Consider the following 20,287-nt stretch of genomic DNA (forward strand, 5'->3'; position numbering starts at 1 on the left):
GAATCCATAACCAATGAATACTGACAAATTCTCTCAATATCTGTCTTGTTTTGTGGTAATAAGATGTTTGCAGTGGGCTACCACACATTTTTCCAGACAGTCACACAAAAATCAAACAAATCAAGTGGATTATTGAAGAAACTGAGTTATGGCAAAACCCTGTCAGTGCTTTAATCTGATCATTAGTATTCAAATTTTGAATTAGATTAAAGCACGGTTGTAAACATACTGAGTTTATGTTAACTGAAGAGGCAAAACTTAAAAATGAAAGTCTTTCTTCTAGGCGTGGTCCCCTTTGAGGTGCAGCTGAATAGGAGGTCTTACTCAGTGTGCCATCTAAAGCTATCATACTGACCTACAGGATCCCTCTGGTTCTGGTGGAGGACCTTGCTGTTACTCCCATCCATGTTGGCCATGTTAATGGTGTTGCCATCTGTCCAATAGATTTTTCTGTGTGGGAAGGTGTGAGGTGAATGGTTAATGGTCCAGTTAGTCGCAAGATATAACAAGCTTTACACCATAGCCAATGAATGTTACATTGTTATTAATTGAACACTGAATGTAAGCTATAGATTTTGTTCCACTTGACAACCTTGTAAAGATCTGCACAAGCGTTTAAAGCTTGTAAAACATGTTCACTTTACAACAACAAGGCCTTGATCCCTCATACAGGTGAGGTTTGTAGTCAGATTCCCTATACTACATGCAATTGAAGGTGAGGTACTGATGAAGTGCAAAGTCTGCTCTAATCTACTTACCCCTTGGCTGGGTGCACTACAAGGCACCTTGGCTTATCAATGCCGTGGATGATGGAGGTCTTCAGGGAGCCATCAAAGCGAGCCACATTGATTTGCGACTCGTCATTTTCCGAGCTGAGCCAGTATAAGTTCCTGGAAAGCCAGTCTAAAGCCAGACCACGGCAGTTCACTATGTCTGTCAGGGAGAGCAAGGAAAAACTGTCACGCCTGTGTGCTTTACTAAGCTGGAATGTAAATAAACTCAGCTCGCTTTATATCTAACACAAGAAAAAGAGAGGGAAATAACAATTACATTCACAATTAATTAAAATTGATTATTTGCAATTCGTATCACAAAAAACTACTACTCCATGACCGAGAACAGTACTGTATTCCCGAGAATAGTCTCACCCTCAAAAATGACCCTATAGGTCATTTCTACAGGCAGCAAAATACAACCCATATTTATGCTTTAGACTGTCCTATACCCTGCCCTCTAGTGGCTGTAATATTGATGAGTGATGGCGATACGTGGTATAAAACACAAAAGTTGCACTTGGGGTTGGTGGGAGGTGATGATGGATGGCTTGGACAAACATCAGCCTTCGTGTCCCATGTTAAATCAAAAGTAAACAACGTGATTTAAACATGACTGAACTTCCTTGCCTCACGTTTCATGCATCATGTTTTTATGTAACGATGTCACTTCCAGTAGTCATTGTCTTTGTAACTACTTCATTTTTCGCCATTTAAGTACATTTATTTATTTATTTATTTAAGTAAATAATTTTTTACCCAAAAACCCAGATCAGTGATTTTGTAGCCTGAACTCAACGAAACTGCAGCCTTTTTCAACATGTATTTATAATGACGTGTGCTCTATTTTAAAAATACTCCGCTCTCTACCACAAACCGCTCACATGGGTCGTTATCAGTGGTGGAATGTAACTAAGTACATTTATTTAAGTACTGTACAGTACAATTTTGAGCTTTACTTAAGTATTTCCATTTTATGTGACTTATACTTCTACTTCACAAAATTTTTGATGCAAATATTGTACTTTTTACTTCACTACATTTAGCTGACAGCTTAAGTTACTTTTCAGGTGAAAATTTAAAAAACATGTTCAATTTAAAGTGATTATGCTTTTTTATAAATTAAACCACAAAACAGTATATTAAGTAATTAAAATGAGCCCTATCCCAACAAAATAAAAATACTGCTTGCATAAATGAATCAATATCAATAATACAATGATATATTTAGAACATATACAACACTCTGTGTGGGGCCGTTCTGAATAACGAGTACTTTTACTTTTGATACTTTAAGTACATTTTGATGCTGATACTTTTTACTTTTACTTTAGTAAGTTTTGAATGCAGGACATTTACTTGAAGTGGAGTAATTTCACAGTGTGATATTAGTACTTTAACTAAAGTAATGGATCTGAATACTTCTTCCACCACTGGTTGGTATGAGTGGAATTGACAAATGACCTATTCTGTCATTTAGGTTGTAGATGTTTTTGGTGTTTCCTGATCATCCTCCCAAAAAATGGCCGTACATGTTCACTGTGCATGCAGCTTATTACTATACATATTTATTTTTGTTGTTAGGCCTTAGCCTCTTATTGCCATAGTGAATATGACAAGAATAAAGGAAGTTAGATGGGATTGATGGATGGATCAAACAAATACAGGATATTTAAACCAGGGGACCACTGTTCTTGTCCCAATCTGAAACTAAAAGTCACAGTTACCTTATTTTAACTAACATTTGTAACATCAATACACAATCACATATCTTACTAGGTCATTTACCCATTTTAAGCCAAACAATGATCTTTTCCTAAACATAACCAAGTAGTTTTAGGGACTAATCCTAAAAAGGCAGTGTGGTTAAAATCGCATCTGTTTCATGAATATAAGTCAGTACAGACATACACCGTCAGTACATAGCACACACAGCTTTGATTCTCTATTCTGTATGGATGTCTGGACCTCACCCACCTGCAGATATGATGGTCTCCAGCTGGGTGCCATTGATGAAGGCCCGTTTGATGGTTTGGGTTTTGATGTCAGCCCAGTAGATTCTCTCCTCCTGGGCGTCGTAGTCCACCACTGTGACATCATCGATGTCTGGCACCGTAAGCGCCGTCATGACGTTCATGTAAGGGTTGTCAATGTCCACGCCGCGGATTTCAGAACGCCGCACGTACAGGAGGAACCTTTTTAACGCTGGTGGGGTGATAAAGATATCAGTCAATCCATTCTGTCAGATCCAGGTGAGAGTGTGGTAATAATAGCCTAGTCAATCAAAAGTGAAAGAAATTCATATGAAAAGCAAACACCTGTCGTGTTGGTTACATAGTGTCCTATAATTTAATAGAAACATAAGGAGAAAGAGTGAAAAATGAGGAAGGTGTTCTCACTCACCAAAGCAGGATTGTTTGTTTGGTGAGAGCTTCATAAGGTGTGGACAGGTGCAGGATGCGGTGCGGTTGTAATTGATGAGACACAGATGTGAACAGGGACCACGTCCATCATTCTCTTCACATGGGTTGGAGGCTGATGGGAAGGCAGGAAAGAGGAACATTTCAGAACACTCAGCATGAGAAGTTGAGATGGCAATCATGGAGATAGGCCAGCGTAAATACTGGATGCGAGCAGAACTAACTGCCTCTGCAGAATGACATTTACAGGCCTGTCTCATTGTGCCACTGACAGCGTACTTTGAAACTGACAAAAAAGTATTGCTGAAAACAACTATAATTATAATATTGTTCTGGCTGTATAATAGCAGAAAAGAAATAACTGCTTTAAAGCATGACAGTTCTAAAAAGAAATATGAAAACCCTGTCTTTAATTTACAAATGCCACAGCACAAAGACATGTTGAATGTTTCAGAGGGTCTCTTTGAGAGAGTAAAGAGAAGGAGTTTGGAATAGTTCTGTGGAGTTTGACTGATCTTCACTCATGTTATTGGATTTTTAGGGTGGTTTGTTGCTGAATTGGGTCTTAAGAGGTTAAGAGACGTGAAATGAAGTTCTAATAAATATAATATAAAAGATGGATTCTATTGTTTATTCTTTGTCACTTCTCAAGAATTAATGCTGACATTATCTCACTTACCCTGTTACTGTAGGGTAACATAATATGCAGCTTAAAAGCCTAAGCTGCTGACAGTTTCCACCAGACAAGCACAGCAAGCTGAATTCCAACAGCTTTCAACTGCACAGTTATTTTATTGGAGCAATACATTTGAAGTTGTCCCTTTTTTTTTACGAATCTCTTCCCCTACCCTGTTCAGAATAAATTACCTCGGCAAAACTAAAGAAAGCCAACACACAGTTCAATTATTTCCCGTCATGCTGCAATCACATTTCATGCATCAAACACATCTGTTTCTCCATCTACTCTGGATGATTCATGTCAAACGGGCTCATTCAAAGTTCATTTCCCGGGCTCCTTCAGCGGTGCACTGGAGAGCCCCATTGCATCACAAATGTCGCTTATTTAAGACAAAATAATCCAACTCTGTCTCTGCGAGCTGGAAACAGCACCCAGCTGACTCAGTATGCTAATAAGGAGACATCTGAACAGCGCTGCATTCACCTGAATCATGCTCTGGAGGGATGACAGGCAGCAACAACAGAGCCAAGGTGTTTGTTTGCTCTAAACTGTCAGGTGAATTTGCCACAAAATAAATGAAGAAATGAGCCCACTGCTAAACTAAGCCAGCAAAAATGATGGTAGTCCCTAAAAATAAAGAAAAGGGAAGAAAAGTCATACTCACTGAAGGCCCAGTGTTTTAATGACACAATTAAGCATGCATGTAAGTGCTTCTTTCCTATATTTGTTGTTCTGATTTTTTCATATTTGTTGATAACACTGTGGACACAATTACAGTGTGCTTTTTATGCATGCAAATAACTGTGTATGATGCAGATTGCAGCCATGTTACATTGCTTATGTAAAGCAATGCACACATTGACAATAACAATTACATGGTTGCCCATTAAGTGTGAATAATTTTGTTTTCAGACACAATCCTCTGTTAGTTGTGGTTTCATGTTCATTGGAAGAGACTGATTAATAATGTTTTGAGAAAATATACACTTCAAGAATAAATCACAATGTCACAATAATTTTAAGGAAAGAGGTAAAAAAAAAATGTATTCTAACTTCATGGGTGACCGTGTATGATGGCTGAAAAAAGATGGAACTGAAATACTCTGTCTCCCTCACTGCAGCTTGTAAAGTTGTCAAAGTGCCAATATGAAGAATATTACACACTAATTTCATGCTCCTCAATAGAGTGTCCTGAGGATTGAACCAAACAGCTGAAGAGACATAAGTCGAGCCATTAATGACTATGGGACCAAGTGTTATTATGTTACTTTATTGGGAGTAAAAAAAAGGAGTTTCCTCTCCTTTCTGCTGTTTGTAATACATGTCGGTTTCTCTTTGATGGGTCATCTGTAATCATCTCTTAGGACTATGAGGCCTTGGGAATGCCAATCTAGCTCCTCATTTGCAAATGCTAATTAGCCATTCTAATGTTAAAACAGCAGCCTTGCATTTCAAGTGACACATAATGTATTTACAGGCTGTTTATTCCTCCAGTGGAGCTCCACTGTGGCACCTGGTGAATGGCTCCTGAGACCAGCTGCATATTGGTGTTCAGCTCTCCCTTCTTTATGCCTCCTTTTCCCCCCTTCTCTCTGGTCCAGATGTTCATGGCCTAGTGGAGCATCACATCTCCAGGCCTTGGTTCTGGCTAGAATGGATAATAGCCCCCTCCCCCGTTGAGTTTTTTTAAACAGGATTAGGCACGCTTGCTGTCTTCTTTGCTAAAGCAGTCCCATTTACTCACACTTATCTATGGTGAACAGTCATGAGAATGCAGATACAGGAAGGAAACAAGCAAATTAACTCGTGACACACTGGAGAAGCAGAGGAATCGCTGAATAGATGCAAACCCGATTACCACCGTAATAATGCCCATTTAAGGATGGTGGCTTACATATGAAGAAAGCTGAGGCGGATAAATTTGCAATCTGGCAATGCTGAAAAAGTCAACTGCGATAGAAAGTGATCCATCAATCAGGCGGTCTTGGCACGCATGGACAAAATGTTCTATAATCCAGTGTGTTATTTTCGGGAAGTTCTGCTATATCAGGCAAAAAATCTATTTCAAAACAACCTATTTATGGAAAAAGAAAATTGAAAACAGATTTTGTATTATTAATTTGAGCTTGGCAATATATCATGCAAGCTGATCTGCATATCAAATGAAGATTGGCTTACATATGTAGGCCTTCTGTGAGACAGCACATCACTCCACTGCTTCTGTGCTCACAATCTTGGCTTACTTGACTTCTCACAAAATTGATCACCTGTTCCACTGCGACGAGTAGACATTCAGAAGCATTTACTGAAAATAAATTGCTGGCAATAATAATGAAGTTTCAGAACTATTTCATATATTTCCTGCCACAACAACACATTATTCATGTTCCTAATAGATTTGATAATTGTATAAGCCATAATTATTTATTGGCAGGTGCAGCTATCATTCTGCAGCCCTCTTTATTCACATTCAGTGAGAAAAAAAAGAATGAAAAAGATTTAATATAGTGGTATAAGCCAATTAGAATAATTTGGATGGTGACACATTCATGGGTACCATTAAGTGAAGCTAGCTAATTCTCTGCATGAGTACCTTTGTCATTCAGACACATGCTCGCTGATTGACAGACCAAATGAAGGCAGAGGCAGAAGCAGAAATTAATTACATTATCCTGTTTCCCCCCCTTTTTTTTCCACCATTCGCAACATGAGAACAAATCATGTTTTAAAAGATAATGTATCCTCAGTCAACATCCAGTACCGTGAGAGGATTATGGTATAATTAGATCTGAATCCTTTCTGTTTACCTACAGGGTGTAATATAATAGGATGTGATGAGTTTGCACTTTGAACTGCTTAACAAGCAACCCCTTGTTGTTGTGGTTGTGAGTATGACATAGCCAAAGTGAAATGTTTTTTGTTCTTGAACCGGTTTAATTACAGCTTTGATCCTGGCCTCTTTAGAATGTTAATTCATGTGAGTTTTCAATCAGAAGGTCAGAATCTGCATTGAATTTTTTTTTAATATAAAACATTTTCACCATGTTTTTGTTGCTCATTACTGTGTGGTAATGAAATAAGAAATTGATAAGAGGAGTTTTAGAATGGTTTATACAACATGTCATTTTGTAGCTTCAGGCTTTTAAACAATGTGTAATTACAACCAGTTGCCATGATAAGAAGCTAACAAACAACCTAAAAGATGCCAAATACACTTACCATTACAATAACTGACCTACTCACAAATTTTGTTCACAGCAGACTCCCAATTTGAGTCTGGGCCTGACTGCTGACTGGCTCAAACATGTATAGTTGAATTTCTCTGATCTTTTTTTCTAACAGCAGTGGTGGAAAAAGTATTCAGATCCTTTACTTAAGTAAAAGTACCACACTATGAAATTACTCGACTACAAATAAAAGTCATGCATTCAAAACTTACTGAACTAAAACGCACAAAATGTCCAGCATCAAAATTTACTTATTATTGTTTTTACTTAAGTGTTATAATTCTAATAAGAACAAGTGTAATCATCTTTATTTATCATGTTTTTATGTTAAATCTTAACCTGAAAAGTAACTAAAGCTGGAAGATAATATAGTGTAGTAAAAAGTACAATATTTACTTCAAAATGTAGTGTAGTAGAAGTATAAAGCTACATAAAATTAAAAGTACCTCAAAATTGTACTTAAGTACAGTACTTGAGTAAATGTACTTAGATACATTCCACCACTGTCTAACAGAGAAAATAGACCAGATGCCAATTTACTTCTGTAGTCCTTGGATCACAACAACGGCCCTGATTGCACTACTCTATCACCAGTCAACCTAGCCCAAGCAACAGTGGCGAGGCTGAGCCTGGATCTAAAATTTGTCATTGAGTTAGGAAAAGTAGAAGTAATTTCAGCCCCTTATATTTTTACTTTTTATTTGGGAAAACTAAAAAAAGCTAAGTATGTGTGTGTGGTCCGGGGGATTACTTTAAGGGGTTAAATGTGCATTTCCTTGCCAAGCATACCTGACAAATGATATCTAATCCTGGTTACAGATATCATATTGGAATGTACTCTCTGTTAAAGTCCCATTTCCAACAGAAAAGCCAGAAAAAAAAACTACTCTCACCTTGTGGCTGCCTGCTGGGGTGAAAGATCTGCAAGTCAAAGGGCTGGGCACTTGTCTTCTGGATGACTGTGACATTTCCCCCTGTCCACTTATTGGCTCTCGCTAAAGTGTTCGTCCTCCAGTCCGTCCAGTAGACATTGCCTCCAAAGAGTGACACAGCAAAGGGATGGGACAGGTATTCGTGGCCCCGGAGGATCTCAATGACCCCACTTCCATCATAGAGTGCAGAGAAAATGGCGTCGGAGCTGTTCAAAAGAGACCAACACAAAGGGCCGTATCAAAGTTTAAAATGCTCTTCAAATGCATTGAAAGGGAACAGTAGAAGTAGGAGGATCAAAGTGTAAGCCACCAGTCCACAGATGGAACTATTAAATTGTTCACGAACCACTTAAAACCAAATGTGGCCATTGTACTAAGATCTCTAAATATTACATGTCCTCCATTATTTAATGCCCACTGGGAGAATGGAGATTCTAGTTACATTTTTACTCAGGGGGTGGTGAAAGCTTCGCAATATATAATGTCATACATGTATTGAAAGTTCTAAAATGTGTGAATGTTTTTGCGCCTAAACTCTAATGGCATACCGTGCATCCGTCCAAACAATCCTCTTTTCCAAATGATCCAGAGTCAGCCCATTAGGCCAGGCGCCGATTTCCATATCCTTGAACACAATGTGCCGCCCTCCTCCGCTCATTGATGCAGCCTCGATTCGGGGGAAAGTAGCATCCCAGTCGGTCCAGAAGAGAATCCTTGGAGCAGAAACCCAAAGGAAACATTTAGTACTGATCATTGGACAAGAACAATATACACAATGCATTTATTCATTCATAGATCCACTAAAAAGGGTTGTTAGACACAATAACCATCTGAGAGCAATTCCTCAGCCATTTGTAATTGGCAGTACTACTACTGTACAATGCAAAACACAGTAATTGCATATACAATGCTGCAGCAAATGTATGCATTAATACGGACAGTGGCAGTGATTGCTGTCCAAGAACAGCACCAGTGATCCAGTGCAACCCTCAACATCTGCGACATGCCTTGAAATGGAAGGCCATCTGTTTTATTATGACTTTTCACAGCTCAATGAGGCCTGAAAATGAACACCGTCATTGATGTGACCATCGGCAGTATCCCGTGTTCTACTCTCCAACTCAGCAAACACCGCCTCTGTCCTGCCTTGGTCCACAAAGTCAGCGGGAATGAAGGAGAAAATGGGTGCTCAAGCTTAAATCACATACTGACGACAACGAAACAGTGTTAGGAAGAAATATCCTTGTCCAGATCAATAGCCTTATTCACTTGATAAGGCCTCCCTGATCGATGACCCACTCTTTTGAGTGGATTCAAGTAATTAGATTAGAATTATTGCCCTGGAATGGAAATGCGCCTTTAGGCACCAAAAGCACCCATTAATCCTACTCTGTACAACCATGAAATGTAGTCATCCTCACAAATGTGAAAGAGTACTATAGGGGAGAGTGCATGAGCAGATTACTCATTTCTTAAGAGTGCTAAATTGATTTTAGGATTGTGTGGATTTTGCTTTAATCTGAAATATACTGACTCCAACCGCTGGCTACTTTTCAGATGCATTTATCCATTTACCCAAAGAACCTAATGTGAAATAGCAAGAGTACAACAACAAAGAAAAGGGAACATGATTTTTTGTCTTCCTCCCACAGTATATAATCTGAAATCATGTTATAGCCTGTAAATAGAAAAAAATGGGATAAAATCTCCCAACTGAGTTTCCAGAAAGTAAACAACCTCTTCAATGAATTACAGCTAATTATTTTGTCATCACTCTCTGATAGAATTACAGTAATAATGCATTTTTATAAATGTATGTGCTCTAATGTGTACTTAAAATGTACAGCTTGGTTCATCCAGGTATTTTCCATTGTGAAATATTTTTGAATAAGCAGTACATTCTGTCTATAAATGTGGTGTTATGTTAAGTCACATAAATGCTGATACAACACATATGGGGTACAGCTGCTGAGGTACTGAGAAGTGAAGATCTTAAAAAGGGGGGATTTTTTAACATTAAGAGAACGAGACAGCAAGAGGTCAGGCAATTAGGTGAAAAGTAGTTTTTGTTTTTTGCATTTCCTGGCGAAAAAATATTTACTGGTGTGTAAAAAAGGATGGGTTAAATGCAGAGGTTGAATTTCCCCATTGTGGGATTAATAAAACATTTTATCTTAATTTTAAATCTTAATCTTAATAAATTCCAGTTGAGACTGGTCTCCCTCAAAAACAACAATACAGGGCATTTGTACAGGCAGCAAAATATGGCTCATATTTACGTTTTAGACCGTCCGCTGCCATCTTGCTGACGCAGTAGTAATGAATAAAGGTGATGCAGAGTTTAAATGGCGGATATCTTACGTTTTTTACGTAATTTATGTCACCCTCGTAACTACTTCACTGCCGGCATTTATGTGCATTTATTTGCTGTTTAAACTGTCTTTTATAACAACTGACCAGGCAGTGTTTTGCCCTAAACCTAGGTCAGTGGTCTTTTTTACAATCACAAACTTTCCGTGTATGTAGAATGACATGTGTGCTATTTTTAGAATGCTGTGGTACAGTGAGCTGCGAAATGCTCCTATGGGTCATTATGAGTGGTATTGACAAACTATTCTGTCATTTAGGTTAGAAATCTTGTTGCTCAGTTATTATCCTTGCAAAGAACAAGCCATATCCAGTCTACAATTAAGCTTAAATAATATTTATATATATAATAATTATGCTTCATATTTAGCATTACCTTACACAAGCTCAAAGCAAGTACTATGTTTGACACACTATTATGTACAGGCCTGTTACACCCAACACAAAGACAACAAACACTAACTGTTGTTTCTCCAATAATGATTATTTATTATTCGTATCAAAAGCAAGACATTGCATGCTTTTTCAAGGTGGAGTGAAAGGCACTTGCATTGGCAACACAACTTCAGCTAAATAAAATCTATTCCACCCAAAACCCACCCTTCTTCATCCAGGCTCCTTGAACAACCAGAACAGTCACATTGTAGTGACATGGACATGATCCTTCACCGGCTGCATCAAACACTGACAGCTGAGCTTAAAGAGACACACAGCCAAGACAGAGCTGTTTGGAAGTGAATTTGAGACTCAGACGCCCATAAACGTTAATAATCAGCATCTCTCTGACCAACAGCAACTGCTGCTAGGCAACAATTCTTTCATGCATTATTTATTTAAACAATGTTCAGTAGTCAACAAAGGGGATACCACTAATTCTAATTTTATTGACTTTTAGACTTTCTTTTATGTGTGAAACCCTCAATAAAGTATGTGGGTATATATTGTATTTGCACACATAACCCCTACACACACACACACACACACACACACACACACACACACACACACACACATACACAGAAATAAACAAAGTAATTGAAAACAGCCTCTGGAAAAATTGCATTAAACACTTTTATCTAAAAAGAACCATATTTGACATCAAACGCTTGACTTCTCACCAACATGTCCATGCCTTTAAACTTAAACTTATGTTGACTCCAAAAAAGTATTTGTTACCATTAATTTAACACCTTGGTAATTTCTAATTGATAAGCTGTAAAATAAAAGGTTGAATGGATACAAACTGCAGCCATGCACACAGGAACAAGTTTTTAGTGAAGGAAGGACACACACACACAAACAAATGTGTTGAATATCGTTTTAGTGAACTGACATCTGTGTGAAAATTATATTAAGCAAATGAGGATTGACAATAATTCCCTGTTATTCGAACCTGCAATGACCAGTTCAATCAGTGCATTTAACATGTTTTTACTGATGCACCATGTTTAAACACTCTCAGGACTGTCCATTATGTCTGTCTAATCCATCTGCACCACAAGTCAGCATCGGCCAGTGCTTTAGCTGCACATTTGTTTTATCTGTGTCTCACACAAGTGGATAGTGGATCGATGGCTGCTCTGTACTCACATGAGGACATCATGATTCAGTTGAGACAAAATTCACTCGACCAGGGATTCCAAGAGAAAAAGAGTGAGACCGGTCCATGTGCACCTCATCTATGGAAAGCTGCCTAAATGGATGTAATATGTTGACAGTTGTATATGGATGCACTTAATTTCTATACAAGTCTCTGCACAATACAACAATCACCTACAGATAACTTGTTTAAATCATTCCATCAGTTATTTTCAGCACCTCCTGTTTTCGCACCAAACCAAACACTGGATTAAAGCACTTTCAGTCCTGAGCTCTCTGTGATTGAAAAACCACAACAGATTTAACATGCCACACAAAAACTGATTAACACTGCAACAAAACTGTACCCCTACACCACCCACCATGCAATCTGAAAGGCACAAATTTAAGGCCACGCCAACAGTGAAATTCTCGCAACTGTTTATTTTCAGTTAACTACAGTGACAAAATGCTGAACAATCATGATGCATTTTAATGTGTCTCCCACGAGGCTCCACAAAACCTTTCACTGCTCAGTAAATCTCATTAACAGATTAAAAAGTAAGGAAAACATAAATAGTAAAAACACAGAGAGAGCACCTCCCAACCCACACACACACACACACACACACACACACCACACACACCACACACACAAACAAACATGCAGTGCTTGTTGAATAAAATTTGCTTCTTACTGTATGGAGATAAATAAATTGGTGTGCCGCTGTAGCATGAAAGGCTGGAATTATAACATGACAACCTAACCTCTTTGTCCTTCATGAAAACTTCAGTTTTATTCAAAAGAGGAATCACAAACTTTCAAATTATTTAACAGTCTAAAACAGCATAAACTATGCGCCAGTGGCTAATAACAAGCCTGTTAGCACCAGTGTGAAGTCGTCCAACACTCTAATTTAACAAATTAAAAAGGTTATTATAACACTTGTTATGCAGAGAAAACAAATGTGTAATCAATGCACTGTGATAGATGTTTTCAAGTCTTGCGTGCTGACTGGGCAAAGGAAAGGCTGCCATTTCAGAGCCACAGATCAGTCTGCAAACACTCTCCCCATGCGTCTCAGCAGGATAAACAAGCATGATTTTGAAACAGCCCTGAGGGGATGATGCACAAATAAGAACAAGGCATATTTTGTGCTTTCTTTCTTGCTTAAAAATGTTAAAGAAAAACATTGCCGGGGAACCAGAATGAAAGTGCAGTGAAGCACATGAAGCGGGAGCAATGGTTGGGGGGGTATTAGCTACATCAGTTGTCATTACTGGAATGGAGCGTACAGCACTGTTATTGATGTACTCTATATCTGTTTCTTTAATGGACCCTAACAGCAGACGTCTTCATATATCAAGCCAGATGCTGAAGTGAGAAATACAAGGGGGCTGTAATTTTACTTTATTCCAATAATTTCGGTGCGTGATAGATTAGACGGCCACCAGCAGGCTCTGTATGAGGGAGTTAGTGCGGAACGTACCCCTGGCCCGGGTCGAGAGCGATGGCCCGTGGATGCTCCATGCCTCCGGCGATCAGTGTGGTGCGCATATCTCCGTTAAGCTTGGCCACCTCAATCTGGTCTAGATTGCTGTCAATCCAGTAGAGTTTTCCCGTAATCCAGTCCACGGCCAGGCCCTCTGGGGTGGCGAGACCGTGCTGCACGACCACCTCAATCCCTGTCACACCTGAAACAACAACAACAGCACAGGAGCAACATTGGTTGGTTGGTTGGTTGGTGTCTCTTTACAGTGACTAGAAAAAAACTTCTCAAAGTAAAAGACGATACTCAGAGCGCTCTTGAGGAAAGCTCTTCCATATAAAAAAAGATTGCTTTCTTCAGGATTCCATTAAGGATGGTAAAAGGGTTTCCCCGCAATATTTATAATCTAGCTGTTTACAATTATTCTCAGATGCAGGGGCTTTTATGGGTGCATCACAAAAGGATGGAATAGGTACAGCTACTGTAAGAGGCGATTTCTACAACTCCGCAGAGGGAAATAAAGGCAGGCAAACCCGGGGAATGTACTGCCATGTGCAAACATGCAGAGTCAAAGAGAACTTCTGAATCATCATTTTATGAGGGAGTGATACTGTACTACAGCAGCTCAATACTTGTGGTCCTGCAGTATTTTTTTAAACTCTGGACAGCCTGAGATAAACGTACAGGGAGAGACAATATCAACTGGCGGCATCAGACCTGGGTATATGTAAAGACAGTAGAGTAAAACAGAGCGTTATCACCGCCACTGTCTCAGACTTCCATTACAGCTGCTGGAGCGCAGATGAGCAAGACATGACTCTCTTTAGCCGATACATCACATCGGTCTTTAGATAGCAAATGTTTGTGTATGTGGGTGTACGTGCACATACCGCCAGACTCAGAGAGCCTTCCTCTGTAGATCTTATCCTCCACCACATCTGTCCAGTAAAGGAGGCTGTGATTAAAGTGGAAGTCTAGCGCAATGGTGTTCCTCAGCCCTGGCACGAGCAGGCTGTAGTCCCTCTTGTGAAGGTCTATTCGTCTTATCTCATGCCGGATTGAGAAAATGATGAAAGCCTCAAAGGGATCTGGCCAAGGACAGAGACAAGAAACAAACACAGGCCACCTAGAGCTGAGCAATGGTTTGAGTAAACTGTTAATTGTTGTGTGACAGCAGGCGAAGTGTTGAACAAAGGGAGAGAATGTTTTGGACTGGTAAGTGAGCTGTGACAGCCATTTTTTTTTCTTTAACAGGAGTACAACTGGAGTGCATCACTGACCACTACACATGAAGCACGGGCAGATTTTCTGAGGAATATTACTGTCAAATGCTGCAGAAAAAAAACAATTAAATTGTTACAATATACCATGAAAATGTATCCTAAAAATCACTTATTACCACATTATTAAATAACTACAGCATTTTAAAACCCTCATGTGATGTCACACCAATGAATACACACATTTACACATGTTCATTCACACATTCAAATTGCCTGATTTACTTTGTATTTTTTTGAGCCAGAACTCCAACTTTTAGAGGAAAGTGATTTGACTGTAAAATCATTGGTAACTCCCTGCCAGGCAAGGCCACAATTTCTCATTGGACTGATTACCTATACAGTATGTGACCTCCTCAGTCCCTATAGCTCACCACCAGGCCCCTAAATCTTTAGTTCCTCCTCTTCATCCTACAGTACCAGCTAAGTCTAAAGGTGCACAGCTACTCCTTTACCTACATTAGATGTGTTCTGTGCTATGCCTTTTGTACTTTTTATAATTTATGGACAGTTTTTATGTGCTTTTAACATCAGTGCTGATTACTTTGGTCAGGGTTTGTTGTGTTACTTTGTGCTCTGCAAATAAATTGACATGAAGCCAGGTTAAAAAGGCAAGAGATCAAAGAAAGCTCCAAATGTATTAAAATGCACCGAGCCTTACTAAAGGATCTACATTACTGCTAACATAGCAACCATCAAAGCTCTACCTAATCCTAGCCAAAGACAGAACATGTGTTATTTTTTTTTTTTTACATTAGCTCAACAAAGTCAGTAGACATGTTGTACTTAACTGTGTATCACTGTCTACAAGGTGTTTACAGGATAAATGTTGACATGCCATATTAGGAAAAGTACCGGTAATGTTTATACATGAATTCTGTCTGCATTCCATTTAGCTGCTTCAGTTTCTGGGTCCTCCTATTGTGCATGCTCCCAAAAATTACATCCCTATACAACTGAAGGGCATTCTCAATTACATATCAAGGGAAATGCATTTTCTCTTGGATTACAGTTGCAGTTTTAAACATGTGGCTAATGTTGTGATTTGAAATAAACTACAGGTAAAATACTTGTTTTATTTCGTGGTTACACTTTGGTTATGTTTGGCAACAATACTTCTTGGTTAGGTTTCTTAAAACATCATGGTATGTTTAAAACAAACACATTTGTTACATGACTTGGTTTGGTTAGGTTTAGGCAACAAAACCACCTGGTTGGGTTTATAAAAAATCCCACTATATGTTTAAAACAAATACATTTGTGACATAAATTGGTGAAGTTTAGGCAACAAAACTACGGGGTTAAGTTTATAAAATGATCATGGTTTAGGCTGAAAAAAATACATTTGTTACGTAACTTGGTTAGGTTTGGGCAACATATCTACAGTAAATGGTTTGAGTTAAAATGAGTATGTTTGTAATGTTAACACAAATTTTAGACTTTGATTACAAACATTTTTTGTGATATGTCAAGAACAAACGTAATCTGGCAGAAAATGTGTTTCCTTTGATATGTTATTGATAATGCAGTTTAGTCACATGGGATTTTTTTTAGTAGACCAGGCTGCAATTCAAATTGTCTGCCGTGACAAGGGCAATTTGTATAAATGTGCAACTGTTGCAATGTTTATGTTTTGTTACATTAACTTTTAGAATTATAGAATAAATGATGTTCATATCAATAAAGCAGGGATATACTGTATGACTCTCCTTGACATGCAGCGTGTTTTCTATCAAAACATTATGGCAATGTATTACAGTGGTTTGCTCGGATCAAGTAAACTCTGCAGGGTAATTGAAACAATTGACCTTAATTTAGTTCCATATATTTATTTCACTCAGCTGGCTCTCTGTTGATCCACTGTGTAGAGGACATACTTTATGTCTCACTGGTTTATACCACCATGGAGTGGAAATTTATATGCATCACTTGCAGCCAAACCAATTTGTTGCCAAACACTTTGGGAATCAGCACATTACATTTTTTCAATTTTCTGAAAAAAGTAGATACATTTGTAAGTGGTCTCTTTTGAGAAATGCATTTTTGCAGGGTCTCTAAGAAGTGGCTAAATCTAGTGGCAAGTCTAAAAGCTGCCAACAGTGCTTGGATACTGAACTTCTCTGGCCTTGCCCACTGAGGTTTAGTTCAATCAGTAAGATTATTTCTGCTTCGGAGAAATGTTTGCACAACTAAAACTCTCTTCACAGCATTCTAGACTAAATCATACTTTAGGGAACAGAACTGTAAAAATGCAATTAAAATGGTGTCCTTGCTTCAATGACACATTTCGGTGTTGCGACTAGCTACAATACTAGTGGAGTGGAGACTTGTACTTGCAATTCTTTTATTCCTGAGATGTACAAAGGAAAAAAAGGAGGAGTGGATGTGTGTGTGTGACTTCACAAAGAATCCAATAACACCTCTCTCAAGATTAAATTGGAATGTTTGTGTTTGTATGCAAAATTTGATTTATGATGAAGCCGTAGAATTCTGATCGGCTTCCAAAGAAAATGGTGTGTTCTTTTCCCGCGTTAATGTAAGATTAGGGCTGCAACTGCCATCAATCCTGGAGTGAAATAGAGGAGCAAGTAATCAAAACGAGGTCCATAAATCTGAATGTGACAAGCCAACTGCATGTGTGTATGACTATTGTATTCTAAGCAGTTACAGAGCGGTCTCATCAAATAGATTATTAAATAACAGAACAGCGGAAAGCTTGAATTTATAATGTGATGCTACACGGGCAAAATGTTTGTGTCTGTATGGGGAAAGGCCTGAGGTGAACTTGTGCACAGCTGAATGAAATAACAAAGCTCTGGTGGTTGGAGAAGGGGGAGCATGCTTCCTTCACTCAGCATCAGCACAGATAGAAAGAGACAGGACTCATCGCCCAGATGCCTCTTCAGATTTGAAACTGATTGGATTTGACCTGACAGTACCCTAAATCAACACCTATTACTATTCGTCCGACTACCTCTCCACTTCCCCAGCACTCAAACACAAGAGCAGAGAAACTTCCAATTCTGTTGTTTGACTTTTATTGTTTTCCTTTTCAGTTTCTCCTATCTTTAATGTGAATCTTAATAAGTGATACTAAAATGTTTCATTAAAGGCACCAACACTGCAGGAATACAGTCTAAGAACAACAAGCATGGCCTGGGATGAACTTTAATTACACTGAGTCAACAATTAGACAGCAGCACACCATCACTATGAAGCCAACAGCAACAAACAAACAAAAAATATTAAAAGGACAAAGGGCTAGGGTCTGTTACCTGTGCTGTGACAGCTGTCTCCGTCAGGGTCAAGCATCCATCCTGGATAACAGGAGCACTTTACAGTGGTCTTGTATTGCTCACACACCTGGCTGCACTTCAGGTGACGGCTACAGTAGTCTACCACCTCACATGTCTTGTTACTGGAGTCCAGGTGAAGCCCAGGGGGACAAAAACACACAACTCCTTTCCCTGGTGCCACAGTGCACTGGTGGCTGCAGCCTCCTCTGGCAACAAGACACATATCTGGGGGTGAAGAAAGGACAAAAAAATACTTGAAAGAGAGACTTAGAAGAGCATTTGAAAAATACAGTATGTGTGGCAGCATTGTAAGGTAGCAGCACTTGAATCTGGATCCTGCAGACTGACTAATTGCCAGTAATTGCATGGAATCTAAACAGGTTTTATGTGTTGTGTCACAATGAAAGATTAACATATGTTTGGTGTTTACAATCTAATCAAATAAAGGTACTGTATAATGAGACTTCACACAGTCGATTCTCTTCAAAAACAAAAACAGGAAAAAGAACATTATGCACTGTCAAACACTTTCAGAAGTGATATAAAGAGTGACGTCGTTCTCTTTTATCTAAGTTGTTTTCCTGCCCTACACACCTGGGTTTTGTTAGCAGCTGCCAGGTCAAGATGGAGCAGTATATTTGTGAAAATAAAACTGATCTGGCATCTCTCCTCCCACTGTGATTAAGACTGTCTTTTCAAGGTGGGCTGCAACAGCAGTGGCCTCTCTCAATGGAGGGGGAGGTATGTGGTCACAGTTGTGTTTGGTGAGTGTGAATCCTGCTGAGCTGCCGCAAATCAATCAGCCTCTCAAGGTCTCGCTGAACACATAATTGTCTATGAAGAGACAGAAGCCCTCTTTTCAGCTACTATAACACGCACACTCAAAAGGTCCTGTAGGGCCCCCCCGAGGCTTGGTTAGGGACGCTCTAGAAAATGAACCTCCATGTTGACACTGCTCACTTTGAGAGATTAGATGACTGGAGTTGGTCACATGAGATCTGTTTCGTCCCTCCGAAGGCTACTGGACAAACACTTCCACATTTGCCATCACCAGGAAGCCGGGGTATTACTTCATGTTCTGTCCCTACGGTCTCTGAGGCAACACAGACCGGTTCTTCATCTCTGAAGGAGAGGATGTAGCAGGGGCCCTCTGAGAGATATTCTTCATCATCCCATGATTTAACTTCAGATGAAAAATTTAAGTGAGTGTTAGCAAGAGTGCTGTGAGGTGCCTCAGCAGGTAGCCTGTCCTGAACCTCTGAAAATTGGAGGATGTGACAGTGCTCCAACTTTTCCAATTAATTTTTCTGCAACTCTGCAAAGCTGATAAAAAGTAAATTGTGAGAAATGAAGAGTTATATTTAAATAAAGAGGAAGAATGGGCTGAGGTTTTAATTTGCAATGTAAATGTGGTTTATTAAGTTGTCACTGTTTGCTTTGTTAGATTTTCTCAAAAAAAAAAAAAAAAAAACAGTGCCCCCAACCTCAGTGTGTCTGTCCTTGTAAGAAATGTCAATCAAAGAACCTCAGACACAGTAGGAGAATCGCAACATCCAAAATGCCTAGAAGTCCATGGGAATCATTATTTTTGACAGCTTTTTTTTATTGGTCTTTTCACTTTAAAGTGATTTCTCACCCAAAATATGTCTTTTGAGTATCAAACACTCACCCCCTGTAGGCTTCAAGTGTGGCTATTAAAAGATCCTCGGGAAGACGAACAGCTATGGTCAGCTTGATTTTGTTAGTGAGATGGATTCCAAGTTTTATAACTTAAAGTCCAAAAATCAATACAAACTTCTCTAACTTGTACTTGTCAGTCTATTACTTTCCTCAGAGGTTAGAAGTTCAGGGAGAAGTAGTATCTTCACCCATAATTGTGACTGTTTGGGACATACTGCCCATATAGATGTATGCTGAACAGAGGTGATGTAAGTGGTCAACATCAGACTGTTGGAATATATTGCTAAGTGACACAATAAGCATAACTGATAACTACTATAGAAGCTTTTTACAATATATCAATCTCTTTGTGTACTTATCAGTGGTTGTTATAGTAGTATGTGGCAATAGTTAGTGAAAGGCCAAAACAAAGGGACATACTGTTAGGGCTAGGTTGCTTATCCTGGTGACCCAGACCCAAATTAGCAACTAAAAATAGATGGTTGGATGGAATGCATGAAGCCAACCAGAAGAAATGTTATTTTTTTGTTGTTTTTTGTTTTAGGGCTTGGTGGGGAAGAATTGG

The 20,287-nt window shown here is 39.0% G+C and overlaps 1 protein-coding gene across 1 annotated transcript in view; it reads right to left on the reverse strand.

The window, feature by feature from the left end:
• lrp1bb (low density lipoprotein receptor-related protein 1Bb) overlaps positions 1–20,287 on the reverse strand; it is a 289,380-nt gene that overhangs the window by 103,807 nt on the left and 165,286 nt on the right. Inside the window, exons 22-30 of the mRNA XM_059343018.1 lie at positions 18,022–18,267; positions 14,357–14,554; positions 13,467–13,671; positions 8,580–8,744; positions 7,993–8,237; positions 3,177–3,308; positions 2,751–2,978; positions 759–933; positions 356–450 (exon numbers count right to left, since the gene is read on the reverse strand). Of these exons, the coding sequence (XP_059199001.1) occupies positions 356–450; positions 759–933; positions 2,751–2,978; positions 3,177–3,308; positions 7,993–8,237; positions 8,580–8,744; positions 13,467–13,671; positions 14,357–14,554; positions 18,022–18,267 (1,689 nt within the window). The remainder of the gene's footprint in view (positions 1–355; positions 451–758; positions 934–2,750; positions 2,979–3,176; positions 3,309–7,992; positions 8,238–8,579; positions 8,745–13,466; positions 13,672–14,356; positions 14,555–18,021; positions 18,268–20,287) is intronic.

Source organism: Centropristis striata, chromosome 10 (genome assembly GCF_030273125.1).
Source record: "Centropristis striata isolate RG_2023a ecotype Rhode Island chromosome 10, C.striata_1.0, whole genome shotgun sequence".
NCBI lineage: Eukaryota > Metazoa > Chordata > Actinopteri > Perciformes > Serranidae > Centropristis > Centropristis striata.